At 34.1% G+C, this 16,170-nt stretch overlaps 3 protein-coding genes and 1 long non-coding RNA gene across 4 annotated transcripts; 3 read left to right on the plus strand and 1 right to left on the minus strand.

Moving 5' to 3' along the window:
* Window positions 1–476: 476 nt before the first annotated feature.
* LOC147286530 (uncharacterized) lies at window positions 477–2,642 on the plus strand. The gene is made up of 4 exons (XM_086239188.1): window positions 477–659; window positions 1,591–1,651; window positions 1,733–1,919; window positions 2,281–2,642. The coding sequence occupies exons 1-4, from the start codon at window positions 540–542 to the stop codon at window positions 2,321–2,323; spliced, it is 411 nt and encodes a 136-aa protein (XP_086095314.1). The 5' UTR covers window positions 477–539; the 3' UTR covers window positions 2,324–2,642.
* Window positions 2,643–4,993: 2,351 nt separating this feature from the next.
* LOC147286531 (senescence-specific cysteine protease SAG39-like) lies at window positions 4,994–6,513 on the minus strand. Its single transcript, XM_086239187.1, has 2 exons — window positions 6,069–6,513; window positions 4,994–5,968 (listed from the first exon to the last, which is right to left on the minus strand). Exons 1-2 carry the CDS (start codon window positions 6,511–6,513, stop codon window positions 5,376–5,378), a joined length of 1,038 nt encoding a protein of 345 aa, XP_086095313.1. The 3' UTR covers window positions 4,994–5,375.
* A 4,178-nt stretch (window positions 6,514–10,691) lies between these two features.
* LOC147286532 (glycosyltransferase BC10-like) lies at window positions 10,692–12,248 on the plus strand. The gene is made up of 2 exons (XM_086239186.1): window positions 10,692–11,264; window positions 11,604–12,248. Exons 1-2 carry the CDS (start codon window positions 10,692–10,694, stop codon window positions 12,246–12,248), a joined length of 1,218 nt encoding a protein of 405 aa, XP_086095312.1.
* Window positions 12,249–12,988: 740 nt separating this feature from the next.
* LOC147286533 (uncharacterized) lies at window positions 12,989–15,468 on the plus strand. Its single transcript, XR_015122003.1, has 2 exons — window positions 12,989–14,760; window positions 14,845–15,468. It is a non-coding gene; the product is annotated as an uncharacterized LOC147286533 (long non-coding RNA).
* Window positions 15,469–16,170: the final 702 nt, after the last annotated feature.

Below are 16,170 nucleotides of genomic sequence, written 5' to 3' on the forward strand. Positions count from 1 at the left end.
TTAGAGTATTTAATTTAAAATTAATTTATAATGATATAGAACGGTCAATAACATTAAATATTGTAACATGATGCCTTACATTTCCCTATACCCGAACCTCAAAATTTATTCTCACACCTCCAAATGTTTGACCTTACACCTCTTTCTCACCTCACACTCCAATAACTTATGTACAAGAGTTTCTCTCTCTCTCTCTCTCTCTCTCTCTCTCATACATTCAAATTAACATGCATATTTCTACTTCTACACTTAATTATATGATACAAACACAAAAAGGCATGCACATACATAGAATTAGTATTTAATCTTAATTTTCTAACTTTTATTTGTTTTTTAATTTTTAATTTTATTTGAGGACAAAATAGGAAGTTCAGCAAAATATTTCATAAGAGGGGTATAGTTAGCATATAAGGGTATCAATAGAAGCTTCCCATTTTTCTTTTTTCCCCAAAATTTGAAGTATGGCTATAATAAATAAATGGAGGAATTTTGCAGAAAGGGGGAAAGAAAAAAAATAAAAAAGTGGAAAAAAACAGGAGATGGGCAAGGAAGTAGACAAAGAAGAGGAGAGAAAGGAAGCAGCAATTGCATCAACACCCTCTTTACAGCCCTATTACAAGCCTAAAGGCATCACCCAAAACCAGCTCTCCAAGTTTCAGGTACTCTTATGCTACCGAACCTTTATACGGAAAAATAGAGACCCATTTGATGAATTGAGGCACTTCTTATGTTAGTGACTTTGTATATGATCATTAACTTGTATGAGGAAAATTAGTATAATTCGGTAAACTGGTTTGAATGGTTTTTATCCGGAAGCTTTAACTGCCAATTTTTGGTATTTGGGTCTTTCACTTGGTTGTTGATTTGTTTGTGCGTTTTTTATTTTTTTGAAATTTTGGATCCATCCTTAAACTTGTGAACAATTAGTGTAATTGGGTCCTTGTAGTTTTCATAGGACTATTGTTGATCTATTTTGAATATGTTATAAGCACCATTAAATACAGACACCTCTGAACAAGGGTGGAAAACTTAGACAGGACCCAGTTACAACTTCTCAGTTTAGGAAGCAGCAAGAATGCTATTTCACCACAATATTTCTTTGTATTGTATTTATGTTTCAGCTAAAAGTAAATTTATACTTATGAATATCTACTCTCCAAGGTTACCGGAAATTTTTCTTTCTAATAGCCACCTGAGGTATTGGATGGAATTTCAAAATGCCTTTGGCCGTTGGGGCATTGAAGGTAGAAACTAGGAAAGTGTCTCTTGTTCAACATTGATGCTGGAGGCAACATACAACGCAAGAAGGGTATAATTAGTAGTTCAAATAAAATTGGACAGCCTTGCTCTACTATGATGTTCTAAATTAGGACTCTTTTAGTCTGTCCAAGACCATGCAACTGCGTTTGTTTAGAATTCAAATGCTGGTTCATTTCTTAGGAATGCAGAAATGCATATTGCTACACATGCTTTCCTTTGGGAGATGTTTGGATATAAATTCTGTGGTTTAGGGTTTCTTTTTTCTTAATGAACTTTCCTAGGCTGTTCAACGCTTTCATTACTAAATGCTTAATCTCTTGAACATTATAGGAGCTGCACAGGAGGCGTTTACAGATAAAATCAAAATCAAAGATTGAAAAGAAACCAAAAGGTTCCTTGGTTTCCTTGGTTGTGTTTGTTTTCCCCCTTTCAGAGGCCTTTATTTTCTGTCTAATCTTTAAGGGAATCACAGGTGGCACTGGAAAATCTCAAAGAAAATACCTTAGTGACTCTGCTTATCAAGATTCAATTGTAACAATTGAAAATTCAACTGTCTTTAACGATGAGAGCCACAAGAAAGAAAGCAGTTCCTTTGTACAGAAAGAGGACATAGCAGCCTATCATGATGCACCAAAGAAGCCCCAGAAGTTACACTGGGGGTATGATATGTCTACTTAGGAATATGCAAATATATTTAAACTGTATGCATGCATGCGTAGACACTAGATATTGTGGGACTTTTGTGGCACATCCGTACAACACTGCACTCATGTATACATTAGAAAAGCTAGTTTCATGGATGTGAAGTCACCAACTTATTCCCCACTGTGTGCGTGTGTATGTGCGCACACGTGTCCATGTTTGTGCACTCCGTGTGGATTGTGCCCCATGTATTTTATATCATATGTATGACTGAACATAGGAAGATAGCTTTGAGATGATCTGTTTGGCTCATGATTAACGTAGCTTTCATTGTATTGTTTCATTATTGATTATAATCTTATGTTACTATGTTGCTAGGCTGGACACAAAGGAAAGGTGGGAAAGGAAAGCAAACATGTAAATATTGCCATGCAGTTGAAATATGGTTTCCCTGAGTGGTGGCTTCCATAATGCTTGAGAAGTGTGGCTTCAAAGTGCTTAACTTAGGTGATTATGTTTGATTGGCTTACCTGTTCAAAGAGCATCCACCTTTTCGAGATAATTGTTCACCTTTTCCATCAAATACTTTATTTCAGTTCCTCTTGTACATTATAAGGTAGCAAACGAGAAATGATCAAATTTCCTTTATTTTTTTCAGAAAAAAATTGAGCAGGAGAACTTGATGTTGTAATTTCTAACATTGCCATCTTATATATAAAAAATAAAATCTAACATTGCTAGACTTTGTCTCAATCATCATCACTTCTGTCTCAACTAGTGTTTGAGAACAACTTAAATGGGTTATATCTGTTGAGGATTAACATTAATTATGAATATTTGAAGAGAATTGTATGTGCTGCTTGTAAATTTATTTGGTGGCATTTATGTGGTGTTATTGTTCTGGAAAGTTGAAACAGATAGTTAGATTAATAGATCTTGTCTTTTTTATTGTCTTAGGAATATATGTTGTCCTTGCAAGAAAAATGTTGTTCCTGCTCTTAATTTTACAAAAATTAACTCCATGTTGTGGTTGCTGATATTATATGTTTATGTTTATTACTTATACAGTTATACTAATCTGTCCATTTCATTTCATACACTTTTGGTGCAAAGCCACATTGCACTCCATGTCATTGGTGTAGTATTTATTGTAATGTTTTTAAATTTTTTTTATAAGATTGAAATATTGTTTTCGGGGTTAATAATTTTTACCACTGTCTATCTTAAGATCTAAGGAGGGTTGGCCAGAGTACATAGTGTAGTCGAAAGCTATACTTCTCTAAAAATGAGGTTCCTACTTCAAAATTCCTTCTCCCACATGTTGTAAATGGTTGTTAAGTGGAAATGACGGTACCTATAAGGCTATAACTAAACTGGTTATTATGTTCCTAAAGTTGCTTCCTCTTTTTGTATATTATGTATGTTCATGGAGGCGTACTATGAATTTTAGAAAGGATGTGGTGAGTGTATACTTTCGTACTTGTATCTTCAATGTTTGCATATCGGTTTGCTCCAAATGTCCATTTATATATGGATCGGGATCTGTCTAAGGCAATAACATTATATTTGCTACTTAAGTTCCTGTGTGTACATTGGATGTGCATAAACCAAGTTCTATGCATATCTAGTTAAGCTTTTTTCATTTGATTCTACTTTTATCATTTTGTAATTTATCATCTTGATAAGAAGGTTCAAGTATAGAATTATGCAAACAACACAACTCCTAAAATGGTCATCATCAGGGACGTGTGAGTCTGAGCCTTGCTAGCTACTTGGGTTCAGGCATGAAAATACTAACCAAAGAGATACAAAGGGAGGTATGCATGTCGAAGTACATACTACATCATTCCCTGTTAATTCTCATTATATCTTCTTTTCTAAAACTGCAGGCTTAAGGGTTCAATGTAAAGATCAATAATAAAAGAACCTCATGTATTCCCAATCATCCCTCAAAGACATGCTACCTTTGGGTGCACATATATGTTCCTCCAAAAGAATGTAAAAGGTGTTTTTCTTTTTATTGGAGAAAAATGATTGTGCACATACAAATATATTTTATTTTTATAGATAGTTTGATATAGGCCCAAAAAGTATACCCATTGTTGGGTTTAGTCCACTCCATTTTTTTTCATATAGGCCACTGATTATGTTGCCATTTAGGATTAATATCCTTGTATAGTTTGATGACTCAGTTATTGAGCATAATATTTTGTTTGCATTCTCATTCTGCCCCTGAAATGGTAAATGATAAGAATGCTGGACTTTTAATTTCTTAAAGTTTCTTTTGATTCAAATTTTAATCTCTCTCATTAGTGGTAGTTGTTGCTTCTTTAGCTATAATTGCAAATCATGCCAGTGCTTCCTTGCAATACATATCATTCAATTTCTATAATACATTCAGATTTATTTGCCATTCAATCCATTAGCTGTTTGCAAAGCTTTATGACTTTATATGATCCCATACATCAGATACAATGGTAACTTTGTTATGTCATATATATAACCCCTGCAATAGTAGAGTTGGGTACTGACATCCAGCTACATATATTCCTATCCATATTCCTATTTTTACTGACCTTGCACATAATCTCCCATACAAATTCTGGTATGTCTTAAGTTCCTTAGAAAGGTTCGATTCGACTAAATATTGGGAGTGCACCCTTATTTGAGTGTGGGCTTCTGAATCTTCGAGACTAGATACCGTCACCCTGTTGCATCAGTTCCACAACCTGAGGGGATGAATTCAATATTAAGGATAACGAACTATGGTGCTTCAGCCAACGTATGATGATCCATGCATTCTCATTTTTTTTAATTGTTTAATTATCTAAGTTATTGATTTTGTAATATTGTGTTCCTACTAGTGTATTTACAACGAATCCATGTTTGAACCAATAAATGTCAGATTTTGTGCAATTGGTAATTATGATATTTAAACTGAGCCTAGCTTTTTTTCCTTTTGGGTTTTCATTTTGATGTTGAATATGTTATTTCTTGCATATTTGATGGTGATTTTGTTTGGGGGCTTTTTATGTTTTGGTGGACATGCATGTATATGTTGTTGAATGTGTGTGGAACCGTTTAATTTGAAACTCCTGTCAACAAGGTAAATATTGATTTCTTTTTTGCAAATGTGTTTGTCTTTAATCATGGACATAGTATTTTTCAAATGTTCATGTTGGTTTCTTCACGCCCCTTCTTCTTGGGTACGTAGAGATTTAAACCCTGATGTTTCTTCTTCTTAAACAGTTGGATACTTCAGCTAAAAGACAGGAATTTATTGGAGAAATTTTTCATTTTTATAATTAAACTTGCTGTTCTTATAGACACAATCTCTTTTTTTTTGGTATAGTACACAATCTCTTTAAGTATTACACATATAAGTACGTCCATACATGTATGTATATGGATATAATATTGTAATACCTGCAAGGTATATATGTAGTAGGCATTGATTTTAATTTGATGGTAAATTATGCAGTGGGGTAAGAGGCTTCCATAGCAATCCCACAGAGACCTTCCTTTGCATCGACATCTCTTTGCATTCTTATGTACCCTTGTTCACCCCATTCTGCACCCCATGAGTTCTTCACCAACCAATACTTTGTCCCATCATCACTGACCCCATAACCAACAGCAGTAACACCATGGTCGAGGCTTGTTCCACAGGTTCCAGTAAACACACCACTTGAATAGAATTGGAAATCGGAACCTCCAGCATCAATAGCAACAGAAACAGGTTGCTTAGCAACAGCCTTAAGAAGGGCACTTTCACTGTTTGCAGGTACATCTTCGTGGCCAGTTATGGTGGCTGCATGGCTGGCTTCCTTTTTGGTGTTGCATGTGCCATCAACGCCGGTGTAGGGGTAATTAGCCTCTGTACTAAGCCCGTGATTTTGATTGATAAACTGAAATGCATCGTCCATCAAGCCTCCCTCGCAGCCTTGGTGTACGCCGCTGGTGTCACAGTCAACCAGCTCTTGCTCAGACAAAGAGATTAGCTTACCAGTTGTAAGTTGAGTAATTCCTTCCATGGCTGCCACGGCGGAAAATGCCCAACAACATCCTACATTTTGATCCCAATTCATAGTAGTAATTAGAAACCATTTAAATTCTAAAATGAGAATAGTGTTAATTCCACCTCTAACAAATGATTATACGCTTACCACATTGGCCTTGGTCCTTGATGGGCGTTACAGCTCCTTTCTTCCTCCAATCTACAGTAGTTGGCATTGCGGTCACATTTTCATATTTGAAAGAAGTGGTCTTTGTGGAACATTCATGCCCTTTGAATCTATTTCTTGTTGATGTGAATTCTTCATTGGTGAGGTCTGCAAATTGATTGATGCTTAATTTGTAAGGTTTGTTTGCATTGCTATTCGAAGATTCTATAAATGCAATATTTTCCTTAAATATCTTGAAACGCTTCTCCTTGTCATTAATGTCGTTGTATACGCGTCCATAATGAGTCATCCATTGTTCGTATCTCCCATACATTGATGCATCTTGAAGACTGCGAGAAGTGGCTTCAGAAGACCAAGCCCGCAACATGCATACCAACATCAACCCCAAACAAATGCATTTGCACAGCTGCAGGTTAATGAATTCCATGGTAGCTAGAGAAGCAGCTAGGATATGATAGCTAGAGTAAATGAATTAAAGAGCAGGTACACTGAAATGGTAGATTGCTCCACAGTTTATATAAAGAAGAGAATGAGCTTGGTACACATCTACGTGCCCCAAAAAATGATTTGCAATATTAATATTCTATTATTCTTGGTGCCCCTGCAAATGTTCTGATAAGGACCTCTTTATATGATTAACATATGGCTAATATGCGTATTAATATATGGCTAATATTACTATTTGATGTCACGACAGGTTACTAGCTTAACTTTTGTCCTTATGTGCGTACTGGTATTCATCATGGGCACTACTATCGACTGATGGACCCTAAACTACACTTGCGTACTTCTCATACAAAATTTTGTTATTTTTCATCATTTGAGAGTTCTATGCATAACTCATTAATAGGCTTAATTATGTTTATACTATTCATAATTTCAATCGATTTCCACTTTTATCACTCAGATATTTATTTATCTCACTTTACTATTCAACTATTCTCAGTATCCCAGTGAACCTTTTTTCCGTCCATTCCGTCACCAAAACCGTCAAAAGTGTGACGTGGTATGAATATTTTAAACTTTTCACCCAATTTCGACCATGCCACGTAGATTAAAAGTTGAATTTGCCCATGCCATGTGGTTGGGTGAGTGTCTATGTGGTCAAAATTGGGTGAAAAATCCAAAATACTTATGCCATGTTAGCATTTTGATGACTTGGGTGACAAAATGGACGAAAAAAAGTTTACTAGGACATTGAGAATAGTGTTTAGGTGGTAAAGTGAGACACATAAACATCTGTATGGTAAAGTGAGAATCGTTTGAAACTATGAGTGGTAAAAACACAAATAAGCCTAAGTAATAATAGAAAATTAGGATTAAATACCAAATCTCAATAATTTTTTGGTATAGCATGAAGACCATATAATATTTCAATTGAACTACTAAATTTAAATGTAGTTTTTTAGATTATGTCACAAATATGTTGACCCCTTTGATTTGAGCCTTTTCTATTTGACATTTTTGTCCTTTGGTCTACATATGATGGGTGTTAGTTAAAATTTATAAGGTTTTGACAAAATTACCCTTGAGGCTTTTATATTATCTTGAAAATTTGCTAATGTAGTCTCAACTTCACATTTAGTTGTGACTGTACGACACTCACAACTTCAAATTTAGTTGTGACTGAACGACAGTCACATCTAAGTTGTGAGATAGTCACAGTTAAATTGTAATTTAATTGAATTATTTTTAGAGAAATTATACTACAATATAATATAAATAGAGGTCAAAACAATATTTTTACTTAAAATAATACATAGTATAGTGGTGTGAGTTGTCTCTTTCAATTTACCAAGACATGCAGTTATAATTAAGTTGTGATTGGATTGATTTTTTTTTTTAATACAAAATAGTATAAATTAATGTAATATTTGTGATGTAATATTATTATTTTTTAATTGTAGTGGCATGTGATGTAATATTTGTAAATTTTAATACCTTTTCCTTTATTATTTTGTTTGACTTTTCAACTAGTACCTAATCTAAAATGCTATTTAATTTTGGTATCTAAACTAAAAAGTTATTAAAATTTATTAGTTAAAATCAATAGACCTAAGTAATAATGACTTGTTATTTTGCTAATTTTGCAGGTAAACTGTTTGTCCTAATTAGGTGGAGTTTACAGCTTACTTGATTCAACTTGAAGTTGAAAAAGTACTAATGAAAATTAATGTATACTTACAAATATATATACCTAGCTAGTCAAAGGACCAAAATCTAAATCTAGTCGACTAGTCTAACACTCGGGTTTAATAAAAATTAAAATTTATCGAAGGATAACAATTTAATTGATCATTTTCTTTATAGAAAACGCGTCATTATTTATGCGTCAAAAAGGGGATGATAAAACTGACATTAACAACTAAACAAGAATCACAAACATGGGATTAAGTAATGCAGAAGATCTATAGTATGTAGTACATAACTTCTACCTTGGAAGAGATATTTTAATGCCAGAATAACTTGTAACGTCGACCTTCTGTTGACTTGTCTTTATAAAAAAAGAGAAAAAGGTTAATGCTGATGAAGTGATTAAAACCAGCCTTTAGGAAGTCTTTCTTCTTTTTTTTTTTTTTTGGTCTGATCCTTTAGGAAGTCTATGAATGTTCAAATAAAATTAAACAAATGATAAATATTGAATTTTGGACGGTTTAAATATAGTTCTGACCTTGAGTTTATTCTTAGTTTGTCCAACTGTAACAGATTGGTAACAAAGCAACTTCTTCCCTTGTTGTTGTTGTTTCTTTTAAGTATCCGTTGAAATTTTAGATTATGCAAGCAAGCACAATTAAATACCTAATTAATTAGATAATTAAAGTTTAAGTTGCAACAGTTTCCCATTGATTAACTTTCATTGCTTGGTATTGCATGAATTAAAGTTCAATAATGCTAGAGTCACTAAACTTATTAATTTCTTAATTATAAATGATGTGTCAATACACATATTACTATTTTACTTATTAAAAATAACTGAGATTCAGAGTAAGCCCAAATTTGACTACATGAAACACTAAAACAATGTTACATCATTTAGTAAACGTAATTTGACGAAGAAAATTTTTGACGAGTGTAACAATACTTACTAAAAAGCTATAAAATTTAACTTAGATGGAGAAAAATCAAACTCTCGAGAATAATTTTTTTTTTTTTTCTCCACAAACCATTGGATATATGTAAGGTTACAATATTTACGAGAGGATCCACGTACCCTTGATAAAACTAGAAGATGAGAAATATCACAAACAGATATTCATAAGAGTTGAACTTGAGACTTCTTCCAAAAATTAATGTATAGGGAAGAATATCACTAAATGAGCTATCTAGTAAATATTATTCTTCTTTTCTTTAATAATAATTCATGGAACCATGCATGCATGAAAGTCAAAACAAAGAGATATATAGCTATAATTAACTGAATATTAAACAAGGTTTAGTGTATGTTTAAGTTATAGAACGGAGAAGAGTCTAGGAGAACATAAAAACCGGAGGCCATTCAAAAGGAGTAGAAAAGAGGCTACTTTACTGCCTAAATTTAGCAGTGCTTCTGGGTGCTGTGTTTCTCATTGTTTAGTGAGTCTGGCAATTCTCCATTATTTTATGGTGAATTGTGTTGAGAGTAATGTGGAGCAATGTCCCACATCGGAAAACTAAGGCTTAATATATGTGCTTATAAGTCTTGGGCCTCTCCACCCATTGCCAATTGGTTTTGGGTTGGATGCTCTAATTCTATCAAATTGTACGTTGGACTTGGACCAAGACCAAACCCACTAGTTGGCCACTCCCATCCAGCCCTACTTTGACCATTCAAATACAAGATTAATATTGAATTAATCTACGGCACACTGCTTTGATATCTTATGGGTAAGAGGACGTGATAGCTAACAATGCAAGTAGGTCGATCAATTTGCTGGTCTACCGATCGATCGGATAGTCTAAGAATTGATCCTCTGTGTTTTTCTTTCGTTTAGTATATTCTTGTGATTGCCCGTCTCCTACAAACACAGTAGTCTTACTGTCATGCAATCACTGAATCACATTAGAGAGTGAGAGCTTATAAAGATTTTAAGGTTTTAGAGTCAAGCTCGAAGATTGAAGCTCAAAAGCTTAATTAGAAACTAATTACTAAACTAGCTTAAGGCTTAAACTAAATTCAAAAACTAACAAATAACAAATGAAATAAATTATAATTTATGATTTAATTAAAAATTTGTAATTATCACAGCCACAATTGAGATAAATTACTAGAAGGACATTTTGGCCTACCTTTAAAATTAAACACTTTGTTTCAAAAAGTTTTTTTTTTTGTTTTTTACGACCACTTAAATTCCTATTGAGGCAAACTCCTAATGGGCCATTATCTTACAGCCGGCCACCTGCTGTTCCTCCAATGTTCAAACGCTTCACTTTCAAGTTGTATGCAATAAACTATGAAAGACTGACGAATAAGGAGAAAGTCCACTCCGAAATGAACATGCAACCTTCCCTACAAATTAAAGTCCAATTGGAAGAGCTTTCAACACTGGCATTAGCAATATAACCTAGAAAACTTCTCTAGCCTCTCTCTCTCTCTCTCTCTCTCTCTCTCTCCCTCTCTCAATGACAATGGACCGTACCCATAATCTACAATTCAATCATGTCCTTCATTTCCTCTTCTTTGTTATAGGTATGTCACTCGGTGTCATAGCTACTTTATATTTCCAGAGCTACTCATTCACTACTTTTCAAGGCTCCCTAAATTTCATTAATAATCCACTAAAACCGTCACCACCTCAAAACCAATCACTGCCACTGCTGCAGCCAAATCGGCTTGCCCCACCACCGCCGCCACCACTATCACCGCTTCCATTTCTAGTATTATCTTTCTCAACAAATGGAACGTCTAATTATACTAGTGTTTCACTTAAAGAACAAAAACTCCAAGCACACAATATGAGTGACGAGGAGTTGTTTTGGAGAGCATCAATGGTTCCTCAAATTGAAGAATACCCTTATAAGCATGTTCCAAAAGTGGCTTTCATGTTCTTGACAAAGGGGCCTCTACCTTTGGCTCCCTTGTGGGAGAAATTTTTTGAGGGACATTATGGCCTATACTCCATTTACGTGCATGCACACCCTGATTTCTATGAATCAGTGCCTGAAACTTCTGTCTTCTATGGTAGAAGAATTCATAGCCAGGTTAGTTCCTTCCAAACTTGCTAAAATTGAAGTCTTTTAACATTATATCGCATTTAATTTGTTGGACTAAAATTGTTATATTAATTGTTATAATTTTTTTCTTTTACAGCTTCATTTAATTTATTATCATTTTTGTCCTTTTATATTCATTGTTTTACCACAAAAATGGACTAAGATGAACTTAGTTGACAATTTGAACCCAACGAAATCAAACTACAGGGACGAAAATGACAAAAAAAAAAAATATGTGGACGAAAGTGCTAGTTTAGGGGCAACTAAACTACATAGACCATTAGTGTCTTTTCTACCTTGGTTAACCAATGCTCCATTTGATTGCAGCCAGTTTATTGGGGAACTTCATCAATGTTAGATGCCGAGAGACGCCTCTTAGCGAATGCACTTCTTGACTTCTCAAATCAAAGATTTGTGTTGCTCTCTGAATCATGCATTCCTTTGTTTAACTTTACAACCACTTATGAGCACCTCATGGGCTCAAATCTAAGCTTCCTAAGCTTATATGATGACCCAAGAAAGGTAGGGCGTGGACGATATAACCCAGAAATGTGGCCAATAATAAACATCACAGATTGGCGAAAAGGGTCTCAATGGTTTGAAGTGCACAGGGAGCTTGCCCTCCACATTGTTTCTGATTGCAAATACTACCCAATCTTTCAACAATTCTGTCACCCTCCTTGTTATACAGATGAGCATTATATTCCAACACTTGTGCACATGTTGTATGGTGAGTTGAACTCAAATAGGAGCATTACTTGGGTGGATTGGTCAAGGGGTGGTCCTCATCCTGGAAAATTTGGATGGGGTGACATTACAGATGAGTTTTTGAATAATGTTCGGTTTGGATCAGAATGCAACTACAATGGCAATACAACTTCAATATGTTTCCTGTTTGCCAGAAAATTTTTGCCCAACACAGTCGAGCCTTTGCTCCGAGTTGCTCCTTTGCTGCTAGGTTATGATCCCTAGCTAGAATTTGTTCAACATTCAAATTATGGCCGGGTGTCCCCTTGTCAGTTGTTACATTTCTTTGATTCATGAACCATGTTCCTAGATAATAGCAAGTTCATTATTTATCTATTTGTGGAAAATAGGTGTAATTCTTATATTTACTGTAAAATTACACACCTATTTGTCAAACAAGAATTCATGTCTCAATAATGTACGTAATTGATCCTTTGACTTTAGACACCACGTACGATTGCCTACATTTTGACAACACATACCTTTAAGCTGTAGGCACGAGCTTAGATCATGTATTGTTCAAGTACACATAATAAGAGTCTGGCTGATATTATGAGAGATTGTGAGAGACAGTTTTATAAGAGCTCTTTAATTAATTAAATGGCTGCCCAACATACAACCTCCAGATGCTGGGCCATTTGACTCTTTGAAATGTATTGGGCTTGGATGAGAATTTAGTGGCCAATGGCCCAGTGGGCCTTGTTAATCGGAAACCAAGTCACAAGCCAGAACCTCTTCCATGGCTAGGATTGTAGGATGCGAGTCCATTTTAGGTCAATGCCAATAAATTTTTCATGTATTTCCTTCAAAATTGACAAGCGTATAATTAAATAAGTAAATGATTATAAAGCCCAATTTTAGGCTTTCACTACTTTTAAGACCCAGGTCTTTTTTTGGTATTTGAAGGAAGCCCAATTTATACCAACCCGGTCCTTTTTTCCTTCCTCCGTTTCTTTCTCCGTCACTCCCCCACTCCTTCTCTCATTTCTCTTATTTCAAACTCAGCACCGTTCTCTCTCTTGTCTCTCTTCACCGTCACTCTCTCTCTCCTCGATGCATCGTCGTCCGGCCATGGATGGCGGCGAGACCCACGTCTCCATGCTCGCCTCTCTCTCCTCTTCCTTCCCATGGCCTTCAATCGTCCAACCACCCAGCGACGGCAGCAGATCGACGTCAAGAAGTAGAAGCTTTCCGACCAATTTTCAGGTGAACTCGACGATGACTCTACTCGATTATGGTATTTTCCTACTCTTCTAATCAAGAGCTTTCTTTTCCCCATGGTCTTGCTTGTCAATTTTGAAGAATTATGATTTTGAAATTTTTAGGGTTTGAAATTTTGATTGTACTGTGATCGTTGGTTCTACATAAAATGCCTATCACACCCATTACAGGAAGAACATGAGCATTTTCGGTGAAGACCCTCTAGGTTGTGTGACTTTGGGAAATGAAGTTTTTGGTGCAGGAGTAGCTTTCATTTCCATATTGTAGTTGGCTAATTGAAGATCGGCTTTGCATTCACCCTTTAGAACATCATCTTTGTTCCATGTACTTTGTCATTGTTGTGTATCTATGTACTCTATGAAGTGTGTTTTCCTGATATATAGTTGACTAACTTTCAAAATATTATATATATTTTCATACTTTTAGGATTTTTCATACATTTACGTAGAGAGACCAATTGATATGTTTGCAGTGACTATGGTAAAGAATGTATTATGAGCTCCTTTTTCTTTTTTCTTAAATATGTTAATAACACAATCATTTCTGAACTGAGCATATATCTAATATGTGCTAGTTACCACACTTCTTATTATAGATGTTTCTTCTCTAAAGATGAAAAGGTACCAAATTATTCTGCAAAATTGGCTATGAAACTATTGTTGTCAATGCTTGACTTATAATTGAAAAGGTAAGTGAAGCTTTGGTTGTTACTATTTGGCAGTAACAACTTGTTATTGTTACTGTTTGATAGTAACAACATTTTATTGTGATTTTTATATATGTTCTTGTAGATTATGAAATTAATCTCAATTATTTTGATTTTTTTTATGTTGAATAGTTGAAGGTGTAAGGCTTGTTGTCAATTTTTGACTTAGAATTGAAAATGTAAGTAAGGCTCTAGTTGTTACTATTTATCAGTAATAACCTGTTATTGCTATTGCTTGACAGTATTAACCTTTTACTATGATTTTTATGTTCTTAGGGTATGAAATCTCACTTATTTTGATTTTTTCATACTAAGTAGTTGAATATGTAAGATTTTCTGTCAATTATTTACTTAAAATTGAAAATGTAAGTGAGGCTCTAGTTGTTACTGTTTGTCAATAAGAACTTGTTATTGTTATTGTTACTGTTTAACAGTAACAAACTTTTACTATGATTTTTATGTTCCTGCAATATGGTATGAAATCTCATTAAGTTTGAGAAATCTGAATGGAAATGTGTTAGGTTGGTTTACCTATTTAGTTTGGTTTAGGAGAAAATGATGAATAAAAAAATATTAAGAAAGAAACTTTCAGATTGTGGAGTTGAGGAAGCAAAAGCCTCAAGTCAGTAACAATATGTTATTGTTATTGTTTGACAGTGGCAACTTATTTGATGTATCATGTATATAATTTTTGCATGCACTGTGCACACATGCTTTGAATTTTTTGGGATAATTGATGTAGTTAGTGGCACAAAGAAGCAGCATGTGGCCAATGATTATGCAAAACGACTTTCAATAGGTTACAAAGAGGTATAACTTGATCGCTCTTGATATTCTTAGTAGTTTCTTTACTTTCTCATAATGAAATGTTTTCCTTTCAATTGTCTCTTGCAGTCTGAGAAGATTGTTTGTTGCAGAATCACTTGCTTGCATGACAGAGTCAAGATCCAAAGCTGGTTGCAAGAGTATAATAACTAAGTTTCAACAGGCAAAATAAATTACCTTTTAGCCTACACTTTTGGGCTGTTTCACTTCACCACCATATTCAATCAATTATTTCGTATAACAAGTTTCTAGTTAGATCTGGAAGTTTCAAGTTATTGTGATTTTGTTTTATTTTGTTGTCATTGTGTTATAGGTTTATAATTCATTTGGTTGTTTATGCTTTATCAAGGATTGTATTAGGTTTAAATTATATCCTCTAATGTATTTTTATTGCTATTGTTAGGTGATTGTTACTGTCGGACAATAGCAATATGTGATTGTTATGCTGGGCAGTAGCAATAGGTGATTGTTACTTTTCGATAGCAAAGATTGTATTAGGTTTAAATTATATTCTCTAATTTATTTTTATTGTTATTGTTACTTGATTGCCATTGTCTGGCAGTAGCAATAGATGATTGTTACTGTTGGGCAATAGCAATAGGTAATTGTTACTACCGGATAGTAACAATAGGTGATTGTTATTTTCGATAGTAACAATTATATTTACTAATAAAATGCAAAAGATTATGGACATCTTGATTTTTTGTGTTTTATGTTGGTTATTATTTAATATGTTTATAAAATAAAAAATACCTAAATTATGATTTTTTTTTGGATAATTTATGTACTAAATGGCACTAAAATGAAGAAAAAAAATTGCATTTTAAAAATACTGTAGCGCGCTACAGTAACGCCGTTACTGTAGTAACGGTTTTTTTTAAAAGTGGGCTGCTACAGTAGTTCACTGTAGCGGTTGGGCCGGATGAATAGTAAATTTTTAAAAATGGACTTTAAAAAAAAAAAACCCTAATTAAATTATCCTTCTACACTAGGAAAAATATTGAATGCTTATAAATCTTCATCACAACGCAAACCTATTTCCTAACTTAATACATAAGCCAAGAAGAATGTCGATGTTGGTCGAAAAGGGATGTTATGAAGATGCTTGGAATTAATGTTTAGGATTTATCCATTAATGTTTGAATGTACATATACTTGTAGACATTAAGAACAATTTAAAAGTGAAGTGACTGGCTGTTTTCATTTTGACGAGGAATCACTGCTTGAGAAATTGGGCCTTGCAGATGTTATATGACTTTCGTCGTGTTCGCATTCAATGGACGTGTGATATACGTACTCTTAGCTACATCCTGAAAATTTGAAAAAAGAAGTTATATATATATGTGTGTGTGTGATGAATTATTAGTGAAATAGGTAGATCAGATATTTAATTGC

Source organism: Dryas octopetala, chromosome 4 (genome assembly GCF_963921425.1).
Source record: "Dryas octopetala chromosome 4, drDryOcto1.1, whole genome shotgun sequence".
Classification (NCBI taxonomy): Eukaryota; Viridiplantae; Streptophyta; class Magnoliopsida; order Rosales; family Rosaceae; genus Dryas; species Dryas octopetala.

Bases quoted from the DNA above. Each gene is read 5' to 3' on its own strand.
- LOC147286530 (XM_086239188.1), top strand. From the start codon at position 540: ATGGGCAAGGAAGTAGACAAAGAAGAGGAGAGAAAGGAAGCAGCAATT. The intron at 660-1,590 runs GTACTCTTATGC...TGAACATTATAG, and splicing joins ACCAGCTCTCCAAGTTTCAG to GAGCTGCACAGGAGGCGTTT. The intron at 1,920-2,280 runs GTATGATATGTC...CTATGTTGCTAG, and splicing joins CCCCAGAAGTTACACTGGGG to GCTGGACACAAAGGAAAGGT.
- LOC147286531 (XM_086239187.1), bottom strand. From the start codon at position 6,513: ATGGAATTCATTAACCTGCAGCTGTGCAAATGCATTTGTTTGGGGTTG. The intron at 5,969-6,068 runs GTAAGCGTATAA...ATCAAAATGTAG, and splicing joins CAAGGACCAAGGCCAATGTG to GATGTTGTTGGGCATTTTCC.
- LOC147286532 (XM_086239186.1), top strand. From the start codon at position 10,692: ATGGACCGTACCCATAATCTACAATTCAATCATGTCCTTCATTTCCTC. The intron at 11,265-11,603 runs GTTAGTTCCTTC...ATTTGATTGCAG, and splicing joins GTAGAAGAATTCATAGCCAG to CCAGTTTATTGGGGAACTTC.